This window comes from Marmota marmota, unplaced genomic scaffold (assembly GCF_001458135.2).
Source record: "Marmota marmota marmota unplaced genomic scaffold, marMar, whole genome shotgun sequence".
Lineage (NCBI taxonomy): Eukaryota > Metazoa > Chordata > Mammalia > Rodentia > Sciuridae > Marmota > Marmota marmota.
In genome coordinates, this window is record NW_026000169.1 from 4075100 (window position 1) to 4094783 (window position 19684).

The 19684-nt window shown below is 36.4% G+C and overlaps 1 protein-coding gene across 5 annotated transcripts in view; it reads right to left on the reverse strand.

Annotated features, from left to right (window-relative positions):
• Eps8 (epidermal growth factor receptor pathway substrate 8) overlaps positions 1 to 19684 on the reverse strand; it is a 161746-nt gene that overhangs the window by 58580 nt on the left and 83482 nt on the right. For all 5 annotated transcript variants that reach the window (XM_048787215.1, XM_048787213.1, XM_048787214.1 and 2 more), the window contains one exon: positions 1440 to 1519. In XM_048787215.1, coding sequence (XP_048643172.1) covers positions 1440 to 1498 — 59 coding nt within the window. In that variant the 5' untranslated portion in view covers positions 1499 to 1519. The remainder of the gene's footprint in view (positions 1 to 1439; positions 1520 to 19684) is intronic.

Sequence of the window (19684 nt, forward strand, 5' to 3'; positions counted from 1 at the left end):
GTGTTGGGTTAAAGTCCAAAGTAGGTCATAAAAATACAGAAATAGAAAATAAAAATTCCAATGTGCCATTATCACCATGTGTTTAAAAAAGGCATACTGAACCTATACTGTTTGCCAACACAGGCAAGATCCTGCTCTGGTAAGTGTTGAACAAGTACAATACAAACCACATGACCCCAATGAGGACTGAAGTGGGTGCAAGTCACAGCCTCCTCTCAAGTGCCAAGTCAAACTGTAGCCTGGAGATTCTCCAAGGTTGGGACTATCTTGGAAGAGCATAAATTTGCCATATTTAATCAAGTTCTGAGTGGTAGTACAGTTATAACAAGTTCCCAGAGACTTAAACTATAATGAAATAGATGCTATTCTCAAATATTCAAAACACAATTAACCTACAAATAACTCTTTATCACTAAATTTCACCTGCTCAACCCTATATCTGGCCTCATTACCAATATGTTATATGAAGTAAATACTGATCTATTAGTATTTTATTCATTTACTCAGTAAAAAATTTATTAAGCTCTACAATCTAGAAGAGTAGGGAGAATGGGAGGGTACTGCCAATAATACAAGCAAAAATAGTTACAATAGGACAATACATCAGGGTGAAACTATAACACGTATGATCAAGGAAAAGATCAACTTTATCAGGATATCCAAAAAGTTGACATTTAAGCAGAATCTAAAAGAATGAAAAGAAGCTCCAAGGGTAGGGAGAGAGTAACATTGCGAAGAGAGGCTCATGGAGCTGAATCAAGAAACAGCATGGCATACACGGGGAGTGGGATTTAATGTGATGTGCCTGGAAGGATGAGTGGTTGGGAAGTGAGCCAGATTGAGGGCTTTTTACATCATGCTAAAGAATTAAATTGTTATTCCCTAGATATGGTAAATATTATCTATCCTGAAGAGTTGACATGTGAAATATGTCTCACAATGGCCAGTATCAAATAACAAAACTATGCACGATGTAGCCACTCAAGCCAGGGTTATGATTTCAAGTTATACCTGGAGCCACTGGGATTATTTCGTCTGTTTTATTTTGTTTTGTTTTACACAATGGTAAATATCTTGCCAGCATGGACTAAACAAGATTTAATCCTCCTCAAGTGCCAATATTTTACAAATAACGTTAAAAAAATGCTCCAAAGATTTTTGAAGCTCTGAACTAGAATCTCTAAATGCAATAATATATAAAATACTAGACTGAAACACCTTCCGACCATCATTGGGGCTGATATTAACTGTTTTATTCACAATAGAGAAAATAAAATTTTAATGACAACATTTGTTAGTAATAAAGGGATAGCATATGTCAATGAGGAATGAGCTGCATTAAAAATGCAACTAATCCTTTCATTAAAAATACAAAAATATTGAAACCATAAAATCAAATTCCCCCAAAAAACAAATTAAAAATAGACTTTTCAACTTACTTCATTTGAGATGGGTACATTCCAAAACCACTGGGATGATTAGAAATATGACCATTCATGGTGGCTCTCACTTCCGTGTGCTTTAAAAAAAAAAAAGCGCACATAAATTAGAAGCAATAAAAGTGGTCAGTACATCTCAGTTTTCAAAAGTTACTCATTCAACAAATATGTGTTACTGCCAGGAACGATGCTAGAAATGCAGACATAAAGATCTCCACCCTCAAGGAACTCAGGTTCCAGGGGAATAAATGGACATAAACTAAGATACAACTGTCATTTAATACTGACATACTAACATTATCAACAAATTTAAGCAGGGAAAAGAAAAATCTAAAATATAGTCCTGAGCCTTCTAAGTACATAGGCATAAGGCTATATTCTGCCCAAACAATAAATTCTCAACTTTGTAAGATGTTATTTTATTACTTCATTGTAAGGATGATATAGACTCATTAAACTAAAAAACTTGCAAAATATAGAAAGAAAAACAAATGGAAAAATATCATGCAGAAAGATAAACATGAAAACACTAGGCTGTGTGAGGCCCTGGGTTTGATCTCTGCTGCTAAAAAATAAAATACAAATAAAGATAGTCATTTAACATCCTTGTCAATTGCCTTCCTTTTTTCCCTGTATTTCTCTTTTCTCTCTTCCTTACTTCAAAGCACATTTGACAACATATCCTATACATACATAATTTGAAACATTTTTTTTCAAGAAAGTGTTCCTTTATATATTCCTGTCACTTTTCACAAGAAAATATTTTAAAAATTAACATTAAATATTTATCTTGAAAAACTATTTTACAAATGGAACAAATTTCCTTCAAACAAGGCAAATGAGTAAGAATAAGTAAAACTTTCTTATCACCAAATAGAATGGCCTTCCTTTCTTTCATCTAGACAGCATTGCTATACCTGACTTATGTGTATGCACTCTTAGGTATTTGGTCGTCTCTCAATTCTGTCACTAAACTATCTGGATCTTGTCTTACTTCTCTGACTTTTGTCTTTTCATATATATTATATGTCCTCAATAACTGAGAGGCAAAACACCTGCCTTCAGACAAGGGCAAAAATGGTGGAAACAACAATTACTGAGTGACTGCCATGTGGCACGTTCTAAGACGGATAACTAGGACTACTATGGTGAGCAAAATAGGTGCCTCCCAGCTACATGGCCAACAGGCTAGTGGGAAAAACAGACACCTAAGGAACAAATGGGAAGTTATAAAGTGTAGTTACTATTTGATGGAAAATTTCAGGGTGATATAAAGGCATATAATAAGGAAGCTTGATCCAGATTGAAAGGGAATTAAAGAAATGATATTCAAGACCTGGGAACTCCAAGTTAATTCTCATTCTTCAGATCTCAGTTCAATCACAATATTCTCAGAGAAGCTTTTACTGACCCTCCTGAATAAATGAAATTTCACTGTCAATCACTTTATTGTTAATAGTGTCAGTCACTATAAATAATTTTTCAAAGCATTTACCACAGGTATAATTTTTCATTTGCTTAAATTAATTCCTGACTTCACTAGACCATTAGCTCTGAAAGGGCAGGCACTTTTATTTACATAGAATAGGTGTTCATTAAATATTTATGCAAAGAAAGAAGAAAGAGAAGTTGATGTCCCTCTCTTCAAAGAGGATATTGTAGTCTAGGGAGTCAAAATAAATTCATAAGAAACAAATAGTAAATAATTAAGTCCCAATGTATAGGCCTCTATATTAAACCCACCAGAGGTTCAAAGAAGAAAAAAAGCCATGCAGATTGCCCTCACTTTTTAAAGAGCTCATAAAGAATGGTTAAGATTTGTAAAGAGCCTCAAAACACTCTAGTTTAATTCAAGCTTTCCTGGAAGTGTTTCCATATATATCCAGTGTTTAAAAGCAAACTTCTGGTTAACTGGCCCAAGATATTAAAAGCTATGCTATCTCAAAATATGCTGGACTAGAATATTGAGCATTCCAAGATATGTCAAGGGTCATTTGACCTTTACTCTCCTACATGCAGCAAGCCACAAAGAATCTTTTGGGATAGATGCTCTTCATATATCAAGACTAGAAAATAAGGCTTGATCATGACAGACTGGTAACTGGGGTTATAGTTAATCTGAAGAAACTCTGATGTAACCTTTATCTTCCCCCAGGTTCTATACACTCCCCCATATCTCTTAGTAACAACCCTAGAATTAGATGTTCATTTGTCCTGTCATTCCTCCACAGATTTATTGTTCTCTTGTCTAAAAGGTATAGCTTTTGTAATTTCTTCAGATTCACTCTGTGAAGATTCTTATGTAGATTAAATTAATAAAACTGTTGTGCTCTTCTCTTGTTCATCCACTCTTACATTAGTTGGGTTCCTAGACACAGTCACACAGCCCATGTAAGAACTGAAGCGGGTAGATGGGATCTGATGGGATCTTCCTACAGAACAAAGAAATAGTGACCTCTGCTCTACATATGCAGTATGCATAAAATTACATGTGGCTTACAATACTGTTTTCTTTTTTGTTGTTGTTTGTTTCCTTCCTCGATTTATACTTAGAAATAATCAGTGGTAAACCGATTCTTAAAAGAAGAAACATTTACTTATTTTCATGGCATAAATATTCCCACCATGGCCAATTTCAAGCTATCAATGGTTTACAGCATCTTAGAAAATTCCAACATATTTCATAGTGGACTGTTAGAAACTGTAGGATCCAACTACAGCACATCATTACTACATTCTGGAATTGGTACCAGGACAGAGGCCTGTAATAACATTATGGATCTAGAGCTAATATGTTAAGACACAGGCATTCAGTTAGAAGCCTGGAATTCTAACACTACCTTTGGCACTTACTGGCCTTTGCAAGTCAGCTAAACCTTCTGCCTCAACTTCGTTATCACTAAAATAGAAATAATTCTTGATCTTCCTAGCTCACAGGGCCAGTGTAAAGATCAAAAGTAAAAAAAAAAAAAAAAGGGAACAAGAAAAGTTCTTTCAAAACAAGTTGGTTCATTCAGTATACAAATTAAGCCCTCCGGGGTTTGTGCTGATTTTGATCTGGTTTGCATTTTAAAAGCATGGCAGCTGGTTTTAATGAAAAGTGATAGCCACAGCATCCCTTCTTTTTGGTGTTTAATTCTTCATGACAGTCAAATAAATGCCTGGTTTGTGTTTTGTTTTAAGATAGTGATTTGTCTGAATAGAGAACATTGGAAAAGGGAATAGAAAATGTCAATTTGCTAAATTGAACTTTAAATATAGAAACATCTCGTTGGGCCATTCATTATAGTTTCACTTGGCACAGCTGCTTATGTGGCAATATGGTGGCTTGCAAATATTTAAACAGAGAAGTTACAATGCACACCTTGCAAAGGAAATGATTACAAATGTTTCTTTTTTTTTCCTGTAGGCTTTTAATATATACATCCAACTTACAGGTAGATCGACCATATACACAATTTTAAAAGCAAACTGTTAGTAAGATATTAGTTGTAAAAAACTTTATCACTCTAAAGTCACACAAATGCAGTTAATTTTACCAAATGTACTACCTGATTGTACTCAAATGATATATTAAAACCATCATAAAAACTTCCAACTATTTGATTTAGGGTCTCAACTTCCTTATGAAAATACTTTTTTATAAGTCACAGTTACTATAATTTTTATTATTCTGCACATAAAATAACATTCTTTGGCAATTACCAAAATAAAAAATGATAAAATTTAAGATCTAAATTAATAACACCAAAAATATTAAACCCTGCAATAAAAAAAGAAGTAAATAGAATATATAAAGATCACTGGAAGAATAAATGAAGCTAAATAGCAAATTAAATTTGTATCAGAAAGTTCTAAGATTACCAAATATAAATAAATGAAGTTTTAGATTCCCTTTTCTTTATTCTTACTTGCATCTGGTATTAGTTTTTAAACTGATGAATGAGAATACTACCTATCTAGTCTTGTTACCACACAGCTCATAGCTCTCAGCATACTAAGCTGTCCTTCAAATGCCTGTTCTCTCAGAACATGCCATCGATTTGTTTTGTTCACTGATGGACTTGTTGGGTTTGGCAGCGTATCTTTAAGTATCTATATCTAGACTTCAGGTTATGTCTCAATCTAAGAAGTTATAATTAAGAAGGGAGGTTATTATTAGCATTTAGATTTTGGCTAAAAGACCACTGAAACTTAATTTCTAAGAAAACTTTGTAAAATAATCTCCCAGTAATTTTGCCTAATACATTTAAAAAAAACACTTTAAACTTCCAAAATCATTATACATTCTACCTCCTACAAATGTTTTAGATTAAGTGCTTTTCAATACCTTTTGTAAGCAATTTCAATAAAGACGCCACTGTTTTTGTTAGCCTATCAAATGCATTTGAGATCCAATTAAATGTTTAGCTAAATTGTTTTTTTATTTTCAAAACTTTTAAATTTTTTAATAATTTTAGATTTACAGAATTTATGATGCTAGCACAGAGAGGTCCTATATCCCCCATTTCCTTATTGTATATATCTTATCAGTAGTGTTTTGAGACATCTAATGAACCAACATCAATATGGTATTATTCACTGCAGTTGATACTCTATTTTTTTTTAACCTGAAGCCTTTTTCTGTTCCAAGGTCCACAAGGCTCTATTATATTTAGTCCTTACATCTCACTATGCTCCTCCAGGCTGTGGGCATTTCTCAGACTCACCTTGCTTTTTGTGACCGTATTAGTTTCCTAGGCTGCCATAACAACTTATGACAAGCTGGCTTAAAACAACAGAAATTTATTCTCTCGCCACTCTGGAAGATAGACGTCTGAAAGCCCTTGGCTTGTAGACGTCTCTGCCTCCATCTTCATTTGGCCTACTGCCATGGGTGTGTCTATGTACAAATTGCCATCCTCTTTTAGGGGCAATAGCCACTGAATTAGGGGTCCAACTCAGTCCAAGGAGGAGAACCACAGAGGCATGTGTCCCTCTCATCACATAGTTACCAAGATTCCATACTTTGAGCATGGCTTGTCACCGGTCATGCTCACCTCAGTGCTGCCTGCGGTGTCTGGTGTTCCCACTGTCAGGGGCCCCTCACTCCCCCCACACAGCACTCTTCAGGAGTCACTCCCCACAGCCACACTTCAGGGCCCAAGAACTCTAGCTGCTTGAGGAGGGAGTGCTACAGAGTTATTTGGAATTCTTCAGTATAGGAAATCTGACTGTTTCCCCCCATTTACTTATTTATTCTGCATTTTAAAAATTAAACTGAAATGATGAGAAAGCATTAAAAGGGTTTAGATGTATCCAGTAGCAACTCTCAAGTGTTTTCTATAAATTTCCTATTTCAGGTAATTCAGAAAAGAATTGAGCTACATTTCAGTTCGGGGGGCGGGGCGGGTGGCGGGATCAGCAGCAAGGGAAATGGGGACAGGAGCGAGACCCAACCTTAATGAAAACCTTTGGCTAACACTACCCAAAGAGTGTCAAAATTTAGAACATCATCTAACAAGTTCAAATCTTCTCAGAAGTCCAAAGTGGTTGAGTATGGATTCTCAGAAGAGGCAGAATTATCACTGTGGGCATTTTCTCCCAGGAAAAGAGTAAAACTAGAACATTTCCTCCAATTCCATTTTTAGTTGACCACATTTCAGGGAGTAACACTTTGGAGTGAGAAGTAGAGAAATCCATCCCACCAGCCCCACTCACATTTTTCAAGTCTCTGCTTTTCAAAAATCGGCCTCAAGTGCTAGTAATCTCTGATATTCTACAATCCTTAAAAGTCTCCTAAATTAAACTCTGTGCCATTGAGCAGTGTACAACAAAAGCCACTGGGGGAAAAATGAAGATCACATGAGATACATTTTATTGCTGGATATCCTTTTCACATGGTGGTGCCATATGCTAAATTAGGAGAGTTCAACATATTTGCTCAACCAAGGCAAACAAATAAAGAGCTACCAGGGCCTGATGTTACCCAGCTGGGTGGGAAGACAGAAAAACATGCTATAACTATCTTTAATGAGATTAAAACTTCTGAATTCAACTTTCATTGTGATATATTAAATGGCCTCTAAAAATAGTATATCATAAAACATTACAGGTACAGTGGGAAGAGTTCTCACTCACAGATGAGATATTTTAATATTTAACCACCTGTTACCACATGATCATGTCCCTTGTATTACTTAGAGCAAAGGACATTAACAATAAACAAAATACTACAGGTGATTTACTTTGCGTTTTCAGCACAGGTCCTTAGGAAGATCAATGTTTTACAAAATAAACATGTTTGGAAATGGTTACAATCTAGAAAGTGGGAAGAGTCACCCTTAAGTAACTGGATTCTTTTTCAGTTTTCTAAATCATACAAACGTCTCTCTAAGGTTAACTTAACTATTTAACTGCAGATGATTTTTTTTTAAAGTAATGGATTGTTAGTTTTTAAAAGGTTAAATAGAGCTTCCTAGTATACTATAATGTAGATGCTTATATGTCCCCAAAATTACCTCTCATATACTGTATAAAAAGATGCTATTTAGTATCTCAATGTCATCTTTTCTGCCTGCCCTACTACTCAAATATTGATTATTTTGGTAGAAGAACAAGGAAGCCTCACAGCTCATCAAAGGATTTTTTACTGTTACAATCTGTTGGTTCTATTTTTGCAAGTCTTCTCGGATCCAATCACCAGCATAATGGTTATATGGGGGCAGGTATTTGCTTTATGTACTTCTTTAAGTATCAAGAGTGTATCAAGTTCAACAAGTATGCCTTTATAAATCTATAGGACAGGGGTTAGGACTATAGCTCAGTAGCAGAATGCTTGCCTAGCACGTGTAAGGCACTAGGTTCAATCCTTGGCACCACATAAAATAAATAAATAAAACAAAAGTACTATGTCCATCTACGACTAAGAAAATATTTTTAAAAATAAATAAATAAATCTACGAGACATTCATGATTGGGTAGATAAGTTAAACACCCAAATCAATCTTAACTGCTTATTCATATTGCTCTGTACCTTTTAATATTTCAATCACATATAAATACAGAACATGTTCCATAGAAACATAGAAATACTCTCCTTTCAAAATACAATTTTTTGTTTCTCTTCAAGAAACAAGGCAATTCTAATATGCTATTAGAAAGTGATGTGTTAAAGACAAGACAAAACAAGAAATCAATTCCTTTAATTACCTGAATATAAAAATAATCCAGATTATCAATAGGTAACACAATTAAGAAGACAAATCTCTGGTACCTTATCCAACTCACAGAAGAACCTAGGACAAAGAAAAACCTTCCTTGAAAATTTTCCTACTCTTATGAAGAAACTTTTTGGGGGGGGGTGGGGAGAGGAAGCTCATTTAAGAAAAGACCACATTGTAAGCAATGCAGGGACAGCAGAACACAAAGCTCCAGGGAAGCAGTAAGAGTGCAACTAGAGAAAACAAAATCCCCCTCAAAAAATGACTGAACCGAAGAAGGCAAGAAGAAGCTTTTTAGAAAATACGATAGTGGGGAGAGATACAGTATGAGAGGGATCGCTTACAGCGCAGGCAAGGAGAAGGCGGAGTGCCAGGTGGCACCTCGGGATGGGTAGGGACGGCAGCCTGGCCACCAAAGCCTCCCTTTACAGGCTGGGGCCAGAGCTGAGGCCGTAGAGAAAGGAGACAGGCAAAGGCAAGCCAGGGCCTGGCGGTTAAGGAGCCCACCCCCAGCGTGGAGTTACTGAGGAACCACGTGAAGCTCTGGGAAGTAAGGAGGGGTGATGAAGACGGAGACCAAGTGAGAATCCTTACCAGAGGGCAAATTCTAAAGTCAAACTTTTTTAAATTTCTTTTTTTATTTTTTAGTTATAGGCAGACACAATAACTTTATTTTACATTTATGTGGTGCTGAGGATTGAACCCAGTGCCTCATGCATGGGAGGCGAGCACTCTACCACTGAGCCACAATCCCAGCCCCCTAATGTCAAACTTTTGTTACACCAAAATTCAGTTTACTTATGATGTGGAAATGTCATTCACAACCCACTAAGAATACCTTTCCGTCTATGTACAGCCTTCTGTCTGTAAGGATCATGTCCTCCCCAGCTCTAGTTCTATGTCCCCTTACTTTTGTACTTTTACTCTCCACCAGACCTGGACGACCCCTTTCATGCTCTCACACCCTACCTGTTCTACCACTGGTCTATCATTTTTTTCGCTGCTGCAGACCTCTCCCAGACCCCCACACATTCCTGCTGCAGCTTAACTGACTGCTCTGAGGCCTCCTGCAAGTTCTCGCTGAGGGATCCAGACCCACCATCATCCCCTTGTCTTTCACTGCCTTGAACCCTTGCTTCCAGGATCTCAAGTCTCCCTCGTTCATGCCTGTACTTGTTCTTATTTTGATATATCAAGTACTTCTAGAACTTCCTGAGGAAGAATGTAAGAATGGCAGACTTCTGAAGTTTTACATGACTAAAAATGTGTTTGTTCTGCCTTTATACATGATCAATAATTTGCTTGGTTTCAAACCGTAGACTGGAAATTATTTTTGCCACACAATTTTGAAGCCAGTGTTCTTCTGTGGCCAGTGTTGCTGCTAAATGTCAGGTGCTGCTGTGATTCTCAATTTTGTACAGGGTAGCTTCTTCTTTCTGAAGTTTTGTGAACTTTATTGTTTTTCTCCTGAAATCCTTAACATTTCATGGTGATACAGATCAGTACAGGTGCTCTTTTAATATATACACTTCAATATATTGGTAATTCGTGAGGTCTTTTCAAACTTAAAAATCATTGTCCTTAAAATATGGAAAATTGTCTTGCCTTATTTCTTTGACACCTTCCTCATTAAATTTTTTTCCCTTTATCTAAAAATTTCAGTTGTTCAGAATAGAAACTCCCACACTCATACATTGCTGGTGGAACTACAAATTGGTACAACCACTCTAGAAAGCAGTGTGGAGATTCCTCAGAAAACTTGGAATGGAACTATCATCTGACCCAGTTTTCCCACTCCTCAGCATATACCCAAAGGACTTAAAATCAGTGTACTATAATGACACATCAATGTTTACAGCAGCTCAATTCACAATAGCTAAACACCAACCAACCTAGGTACCCTTCAACAGATGAATGGATAAAAAATTGTATAAATATTGTACACATATATATGTATGTATGGAACATTACTCAGCCATAAAGAATGGCTTTATGGCATTTGCTGGTAAGTGGATGGAACTGAAACGATCATGATAAGTGAAATAAGCCAATCCCAAAAAACAAATGTTCTCTCTGATATACAGATGCTAACTCACAATAAGCATGGGTATGGGGGTGGGGGAAAAACAGAAATTCACTGGGTTAGATAAAGGAGAATGAAGGGAATGGTGGAGAATGGGAATATGAAAGACAGTAGAATGAATCAGACATAACTTTTCTATGTTCATATATGAATACATGACCAGTGGAACTCCCTAACATGTACAACCACAAAAATGGAAAGTTATACTCCATGCATGTATGATATGTCAAAATACATTCTACTGGCATATATAACTTTTAGTTACTAAAAGTAAATTAAAATTAAAAAAAAGAATAGGAACTTCTAGACTATCTCTATTTCTCTTGTCTTTTCTCTTTGGTTTTTCATTTCCTAGTATTTTTGTTCTACTTTCTAGATGGCTTCCTTTACTTTATCCTCAAAAACATTTTAAGTTTTTCATTTCTCCTGTCAGTCTTCAATTTCTGGGAATATACTTTTAGTCTCTAAATGTTCCTTCTATTATTAATACCTGTTCCTATTTCATGATTGTAGCATATTGCCCATCAATAATAATATTTTGAAGTTTTCTTCTCCCTTCACTGTCTCAGTTTTTGCCAATTTCCTTCTTTTTTCCAGGTATCTTTTAGTTTAACATTTTTAGTTATATATAGATATGATACCTTTATTTTGTTTATTAATTTTTTAATGTGGTGCTGAGACTCAAACCCAGTACCTCACATGTGTTAGGCAAGCACTCTACCAACTGAGCCACAACCCCAGCCCTTCTTTTAGTTTCTGAATTGTTTCAAGTATCTGGTTTTGAACAGTCACTATTCTTATCAAAATTAGAGCCCTAAAAAGCTGAAAAAAAACTCAGTGTCCACGGGTAAGGCTTGTGATCAGGTAGTCTTGGCTGCAGAGGCCTCCTGCAGGGAGATCCCAACTGTAAGTATCCATGAGTCTTCCCCACAGATTGATCAGATTCTTCAAAGAAATGCCTCCCAATTTCTCTCCTGGAGATTATAAAGCTGACTGAAAATTTTTCAACAGTAAGTGAAAGAAGTGGGCAGGGGAGGGGGATGTCACACTGCTCAGTATGTCACTTCATCCTCCATCTGTGCCTTGATATCCCCAGCTGAGTTCTCCAGTTCACATTCTTCTGGAAGTAAAGGGCCATTCTTACTGGGTGTGGGGAGGCAGCTGGGCTCTCAGTTCTTCAAACCTAACTCTCCCTACTTAACCCTTCTAATTTCAGCCTCACCCTCACTGTTGAGCCTCTGGGAGGTTCTAAAGTGAGAATCGGGTTGCTTCTTGGTATCTCTCACTAGCAGCTTGGGTTTCAGCCTCCTGGGATTTCTAGGTTAGTCACAGTTACCCATAGGCTTTCCAGAGTCCCTTTTTCTCACTGGGTTTTTAAGATTCTTTACTGTTATTTTAAGAATAAATACATACATGCTTAGTTTGTCATTTTTCTGTAACATATTTTGATTGTCTAAACATTAATAACTACCTGTTAATGAACAATCAGAAGGAATATCCAAGCCACCTCTAATATGAACTTGAGAGCTTCAGGTGAACTATGAAATATGAGCCCAAGTTTATACTAAAAATAAAGGTACCCTACTAGCCAGAGTGAATATAACACACAAAAAGGAGGAAAATTTACTTTAGATAAAGTCAGCTGATATTTTGGTAGTATATGCTTAACTACCTTTTGTTAGTATAACAACAAATGCTGATTCTGAATCCCAGAAAAGAAATGACATGATAATGCATGAAAACGAGGCAATATCCACAACCCAACCAGGCATTGCTGTTTATGAGAAACTCAGGCCTTAAGTGCTTTTCTAGGGATTAGATCATAGCTTTGAATGCACAAATAGTTTGGAGTTGGGGGGAGGTGGTTTTTTAGGTTTGTTGTTGTTATTGTTTAGAAAGTTTTAAAATGGCTTTATTGAGTTATAATCTGATTTTTAAAAAGAGAGGCCCATTAAATGAGTAGAGGTGGGAACAAATTCTTTCTGATCTACCCCCAAGGAAAGGCAAAAATAGTTGTATATTACTCTGAAGATCCACACTGCCTAAAAGGTAGCATGAAAATTTCTTTTCTTGAGTTCTATGTAGTCAAAAAATTAAAGAAAAAAAAGTTAAATTCAATGGGAAAAAATTAACTAAGGTCTCTAAATTCAGATTTAAAAGGCAGTGAATACACACTTTGATTGTGGATAGTACTACCTCTGAAGAATCTCTGCTTAATTATAAAAATGGAAGTTCTTTAAAAAAAAAAAAAGGGGGGGGGCATTAAAGTTCCCCACACATGAACTGGGGGAAATGTGCACATATCTCACCATTTCATTATTACAAAAACAATAATGCTCATTTTACTTAATTCTTACCACTTTTAAGAGGTAACCGGAACCTCTTATTTCTGTTTTCATGAGGAACCTGAGGCTTACAAAAGTTATAAGTGAAGGTAAAGTTGGCCATGACATCAATGGCTAAGATATACCATGACTAAGCCTTGACCCCAAGTCATGCTTTTAAATGCTCTTATATATAAATATTTTCTTTTTGCTAATGATAAATCCAGTATTTTGATGTTGACTGAAGAAATGTCAACAGTGAAAAATTCAAAGTCAAAATGACCTTTATAAATCATTATTCAAACAAAATTGATTCAACATCAATTGACACCAGCCAATCTGAGTACTAACTCAGTCATCCACTCACTCACTTAAGCACTATATGCCCACCAGCACTCTACAGGAGCACTGTCTAGTACAACTTCAATGACATCAATGTGTTGTATCAGCACTGCTCAACACAGCTCAGCACAAGTGCCAGGCACTTGAGATGTGGCTATTGTCAAGGAAAAAATGAATTTTAAATTTTGCTAAATTTAAATTAGTTTACATTTAAATCTAAGTAGTCACATATGGCTAACAACTACCCTCCTGGACAGCACAGTTCAAGATATTGAATACACAGTTCAAAAAACAGGCAGAGTTCCTGTCATGATTTGGATAAGTGGTCCCCAAAGGTCCACATTACAGGCTTGGTTGCCAGCCTATGGTACTAGTGGGAGGTGGAAAAACCTCTAGGTGGGGTAGAGCCTAGTTAAAGAAAGGTCACTGGGGTTAATCAGGACCCCAACCTCTTCCTCTCTCTTTGCCCCCTAGCTGCCATGACGTGAGCTGTTTCCCCTGCCACATGCTCCCACAGGCCCAAAAGCAATGGAGCCAACCAATCATGAACTGAACTCTGAATCTATAAACCTGATAATTTGTTTATCTCATGTATTTTGTTATAGTGATGGAAAACTCACTAACACAGTTCCTATCTTAACAGAGCTTAAGCTCTAGTGGGAGAGCAGCATGAGATAAGTAAACTCACAAAGAAAATTACAAATTGTGTTCATTGCTTAGGAAAAAAAAAACATAGAAAAAACTGTATTCATAAGGCTATAAACTCAGACTGTGCCAAACCTAGCTATGAGTTCTAAAATGTATGGGACTGACTGACTGATTCTGAAAATGCTATCTCCGGATTCCCCATATAAAATCCAGGACAATTAGCAAACCATTGAAATAAAAAATGTATGCATTTGCTAAAAGTGCTGGTGCACAGAAACAGCACTTTCTTGATAAGGAAATGTATGCAAAACTAATTGTGAACAAAAATGCTGTTGGTCATTGTACGTCAGGTTAAAATTCTAAATAAACACCACAGTAAAGTTGAGTAGAAATGAAGCAGCACAAAAAAAAAAAAAAAAAGCAGAAAACATTCACAGTACTTTGGGTACTTTGAGTTTTAAGAGCCTGAATCCGCTGAGCTGGGAAGTCAGGGAAAAACAACTAAACTACTGTTCCTCTTGGGCAGAAATGGGACTTTTTTTATAGTACATGTCCTTTTAAGAGCCAGTGTCAATTTATAAACCCCCCAAAAATGTTTGCTAGGAATTACACATTGAGCACCTGGAATTGAAACAGAACAAAAATACAACCGTTTAGAGTGGATTAATAAGTGTCGGGAAAAAAGCATTTGGATCTGCAGGTGAAGGGAAATCAGCAAAAATTTCATGCTCCTGGATTATATTGTGGATTTTTGTTTTGGAATTTAAGATGAATTTGTTTGGGAAAATGGGCTATTTGAGGTCAGAAGGAAAAGGAAATTTGAAAAGGGAATTATCACTAGGGCTGGTAATGCCACATTTGCATTTCTTTCTTTTTATTCCCAAAGTTCCCATCTCTAAGCAACTGGTAAAATAAATGGCTTTAGACTGAAAAAGGAAAAACCTGGGGAGAAGCAAAATCTGATTTAATGAAAATGTGATGCTCATAAAAAGAGGTTTATTTTAACTTTACAAATAACACCCCAAATTAACTCTAGCTCTTTGTTAAATAATCTGGTTATCATTTAACTAGCATAACTGTGGTCTCTATTTTAAGCCAAATGAATATATAAAATCGATGCATTAAGAGAACTAGACTACTACTGCTGGAGGAAGTGGTGGGAGTTGAGAAGGGGATTGGTGGCTGCTGAGCCAGGCACAATGCTACCTGCTTTGACAGACTATCTAACTGTCACAATGACCTCATGAAGTAGGAGCATCATTATCTCCCCTTTCAGGGATAAGACAGGTACAAAATTTAACAACACATCCCATATCAGAGAGCTGATAAGAAGTATTAAATATAGAATAAAATTCAACCACTTTGCTACATAATTTTACCTTGTTTTGGATTAACAAAAGCACATTGTCACATAACATCTAGAATCAACTAAAAGGATGTTTCTCTTTTCCTACACTTTAATTGCAAATGACAGCCCACACATTTGCATAGAAAGAACTGATGATCTAGCTTCACTGATAAACAAATAAACAAAAAAAACTGGACTCTGGAAGTTTATGAAGTAAAGGCAAGAGACATCCAGGATGACTAGAAACAATCAAGATAAAGGCTAAAGTGGCACCAGGGCAAAGACAACAGACCCAGAGTTTCAAAAGGACATGGTGTCATATTGCCTTGTTGAACAAAGTTCATGCCTATTACAGACACTTCTCTACAGGAACATATTTCTAATTGTATAACAGCTATCAATAAAACTAGAGTTGACTCATACCCACCTTTAAGGCAACACATTATACAAAGCATGGGGTCACATGAATGATCATGAATAATATGTGCTTTAAGAACTTTATGAAACTGTATAAATGAGACAACATGGTGTAGCTTTGCAGTTTCAAAAAGCCTTTTTAAAAAAATTATTCCTATGAATATCTCACTACTTAACTGAATGAAGATGTTTATTTCAAATCTTCTTGTAAGAAAAGATGGAATGAAACAACGTTCTAAAAACAAACAAAAAAAAGAATAGTGGAAAATATTAAATTAGCTGAGCTAAAAACAGAAAATAGTTGGCCTCTCTCTAGCTTAACAAAAACCACACAAGCAATGAGTGCTATCAACTGTGCTCCCCATCCCCTTCTCTAGCTCATCCTCATCCACACAGTAAATGGCATCACTGCCCTCCTGCCTCTCCAACCCTATCATTTTTATTGCTGTTTTCCTTCTTTTCTCCAAATGGAGTGGAAAAGCAAATCTGAGTCTTCTTGCCTCCTCAGTTGTGCCCACTCTCTGATGATGTGCATCGGTCCTCCCAGAATCCAACCATTTTTCTGTGAGTGGAAGTAAATACCATTTTTGAACTTGTCATGGTGAACATCTCAGATGTCAATTTTATGTAGGTTCGTAATGAGATTAGAAAAAAAAAAAACACTGAATTCCAAAGCCAATACCAATCTGGTTTTCCAATACTGTTCCTAGCACTGTGCTCTTGGATGTGTCACTTAAACTCATAGATTCCCAATTGGTACGAATTAAGCTGGAAAACTTGTGATTTTTGCAGCTGCAAAATCCAGTGCATTAGTCCAGTGATGTCGGGGACAAAAGCCAGCACCTTAGCTTGGCAACCTGCTTTTTGCATATGAAATTGCCTATAGAGACCACCTGAGAGAGCAAAGCAGAGGGAAAAAAAATGAATATGCTGTTATCTTACTTGTGTATGGATAGGGGTATTATATAAATGACTGTTCTCTACCCCCAACGAACTCCAAGCTTGCCTACAAAGAAAAGTGTGTAACATGAGGACTGATTTTTGCTCTCTCATGCCCCCCACCACCACCTGCCAGCCCCCGCCCCTGCTAAGCAGTTTTGGGAATGGCACATAGCAGCACACAGTAGCACCCTCAAACTAGCTAGGTGGGAAGACTTTCCTGCTCTCTTAAGAACTGAGATGCTCCATTCCACAATGATGAAACAGAAATTTTTTAGGAAACAAGTGTTTGAATTTCATGAGATACAAGAATCAGTGTTTACAAGAACAGTGTTCAATCTCAGCTGCAACTGCTGAACGTCAGGGAAGGCCAGTTTTGCCAAAAGCCACACAGCTGCTTCCCTGCCATGAAGGAAATCGGATAAGACAAAACAGCATATTCTTGTAAGAACTCGGTGAGCCACACAGAAAGCAATGATCCCAACCTATCAAAGCCCAAATGACTTAGATTTAAAAAGAAGAATTAAAAAAACACAAGAAAAAATGACAAACTATCAATCCACTAATCATCTAATATAAGTGAAATGAGTTAAGAACAGGACACACCTGCCTTGACAGACTAACTGTCACATAGACAGTATCTGTAAATAACCCCCAAACCTATCTAACTGCAAAGGCTCAAATAACAGTAATTCACTCTCAGAAGACAAATATGGCCCTTCTGTTGCTTCCTGAGAGGAGGAATGAGCAAGCTCCTCCCATAGAGGAAACAAGCTCACACACACAGCAGTCCCCTGCATTCAAAGCCCACTTTCTTATTCCTAACAGAAAATAAGGACAATACTTACGGTTTGCTTTTTCAGAACTACTGGAAGAAAAAAAAAATCCACTTACAGAATATATTCCAATGTTTTCATTGTGGCATTGTGCTAGAGTGAGAAGAACATACTATGAAGATCCTCATCCCTGAATGTAAATCCTGACTCAAATATCTTGCTACAACTTCAGACAAGTCATTATCCTCTCTGGGCCTCAATTTACTCATCTTTAAAATGAGGATACTTTGTTGTGAGGACTACATGTAAAAGGATACATAGAACACTTCAGATATATTTCAATAACTACCTTATCAATGCCTTTATTTTCCTGAAGAGTTAAACATTAGAGAGAAATAGAAATAAAGCCATTTCCTTTAAATACTACTTCTAAAATCAAATTCACTGAAGTAAAAAGCAGTTGATTCAAGCAAATACTACTTGGAAAAAGTATATGATAGAGTAAACAATGTTACCAGTTGCAGTTATACCTAAAAAAGAAAAAAAAAAACTTTCACTAATCATTTACAGTCTATCAAAATTTGCCTTTCTTCTCCAGTCATCCTTATTCTTTCCCATGTATAAACCCTCACTACCACCAGGCTCTATCCTCAATATATGTTTGCACTAAATTACTTTCAGATACCTGCTCTTACCCCAAATATAGTTTCCAATCCCTTATACCACCCATCTAGCAATTTCTCAATCCCTCAGTTCCCATCCCTGTTTTCAAGTCTTTCCTGACTCAACAATAATGATACACAGTCTTTAGTAATTATTTATCATGTTAACATTTTCAAATGAGGCTATGAAGATGCACTCTATTCTTTTCTATCTCCTTATACAACTCTTGGTGGGGCAAACTTGTATAGACTTTTGCAAAATAATCCCTGTACTAGAGTTGTGTTAGGAAGTATAATATGGATATAAAATAAGAGTCAGAGAATCTTAGTGTCCAAGGTGAGCATTACTGCCAATACAAATTGCTTGCCAAGTACAGTGGTGTATACCTGTAATACCAGCAATTCGGAAGGCTGAAGCAGGAGCATAACAAGTTTGAGGCCAGCCTCAGCAATTTAGTGGGACCCTAAGCTTAAAAAAGAAAAGAAAGAAAAAAAGAAAAAAATCCTTTAAAATTTACACCAATGACCACCTAACACCACTCCTGTCAGAAGCAAAACTGGTATGAAACTAATTTAGAAGTAGAGAATTAAATATTTATAAAGAAAATTAAAGATCAGACTTTCTGTAGTCACAATAATATAAAACCCTCCACATTAACTGAGTGGAAATACTAATGAGGCGCTATTGTTAGCGCAGTCATCTGTCAACCATGATTGTAACATCTGAGCTGGAAAGCAGAACTTTCAGTAAAGTTTGCCTATTTACATCAAGGAGGTTCAAACTGACTCAGAGGAAAAAGTATTATCCTCTGACTCACCAAGACCACTTCCTGAAACACCCAGTATTTTTCTTGGAAGGAAGTCCATACAAATGCCATTTCTCTAGAACACTGATTAGGCAAAATTGAACTTTAACACAAAATGGACAAAAAGAAACATTTTCCAAAGTTACCCAGGTTTCAAATGAGAGAGCTTTCCATAAATATATGGGATCATAAGAGGAAGACTTTAAAAATAGTCAAATTTGATAATCCAAAGTATATTATAGATGATCAGCCACTAACTTTGCATATTCCTCTTTATACTATAATATCTTAATGATAAACAACTTCCTAATTTGAATCTATGAAATTTAACTGTCTTTAGCTTCAGTCACTTTTATTTTCAAGGTAATTTTTCCCCTCCTTGAATTAACTGTGTAGTCAATGTTGAATAATTTACACAAACAATTATTATGTCCATATATGTGCCAAACATTTTTATAAACTCTTTGCCTGCATTAATTTGATGGACAAACAAAACTCCTCTAAGAAGCAGGTATATCTTACAGATGAGGAAACTGAGGCACCGGACAAGAAAGCATCTCTCCCACAGCGAGTGCATGGTAAAGCCTCCAACACTGGAGGCCAGTGCAAAAGCCCAATCTCTCAGTTTCTACACTCTGTCATGGATGTGAACCCTCCCTGCTTCAGAAGATTTGTTAATATTATAAACACACGTACAA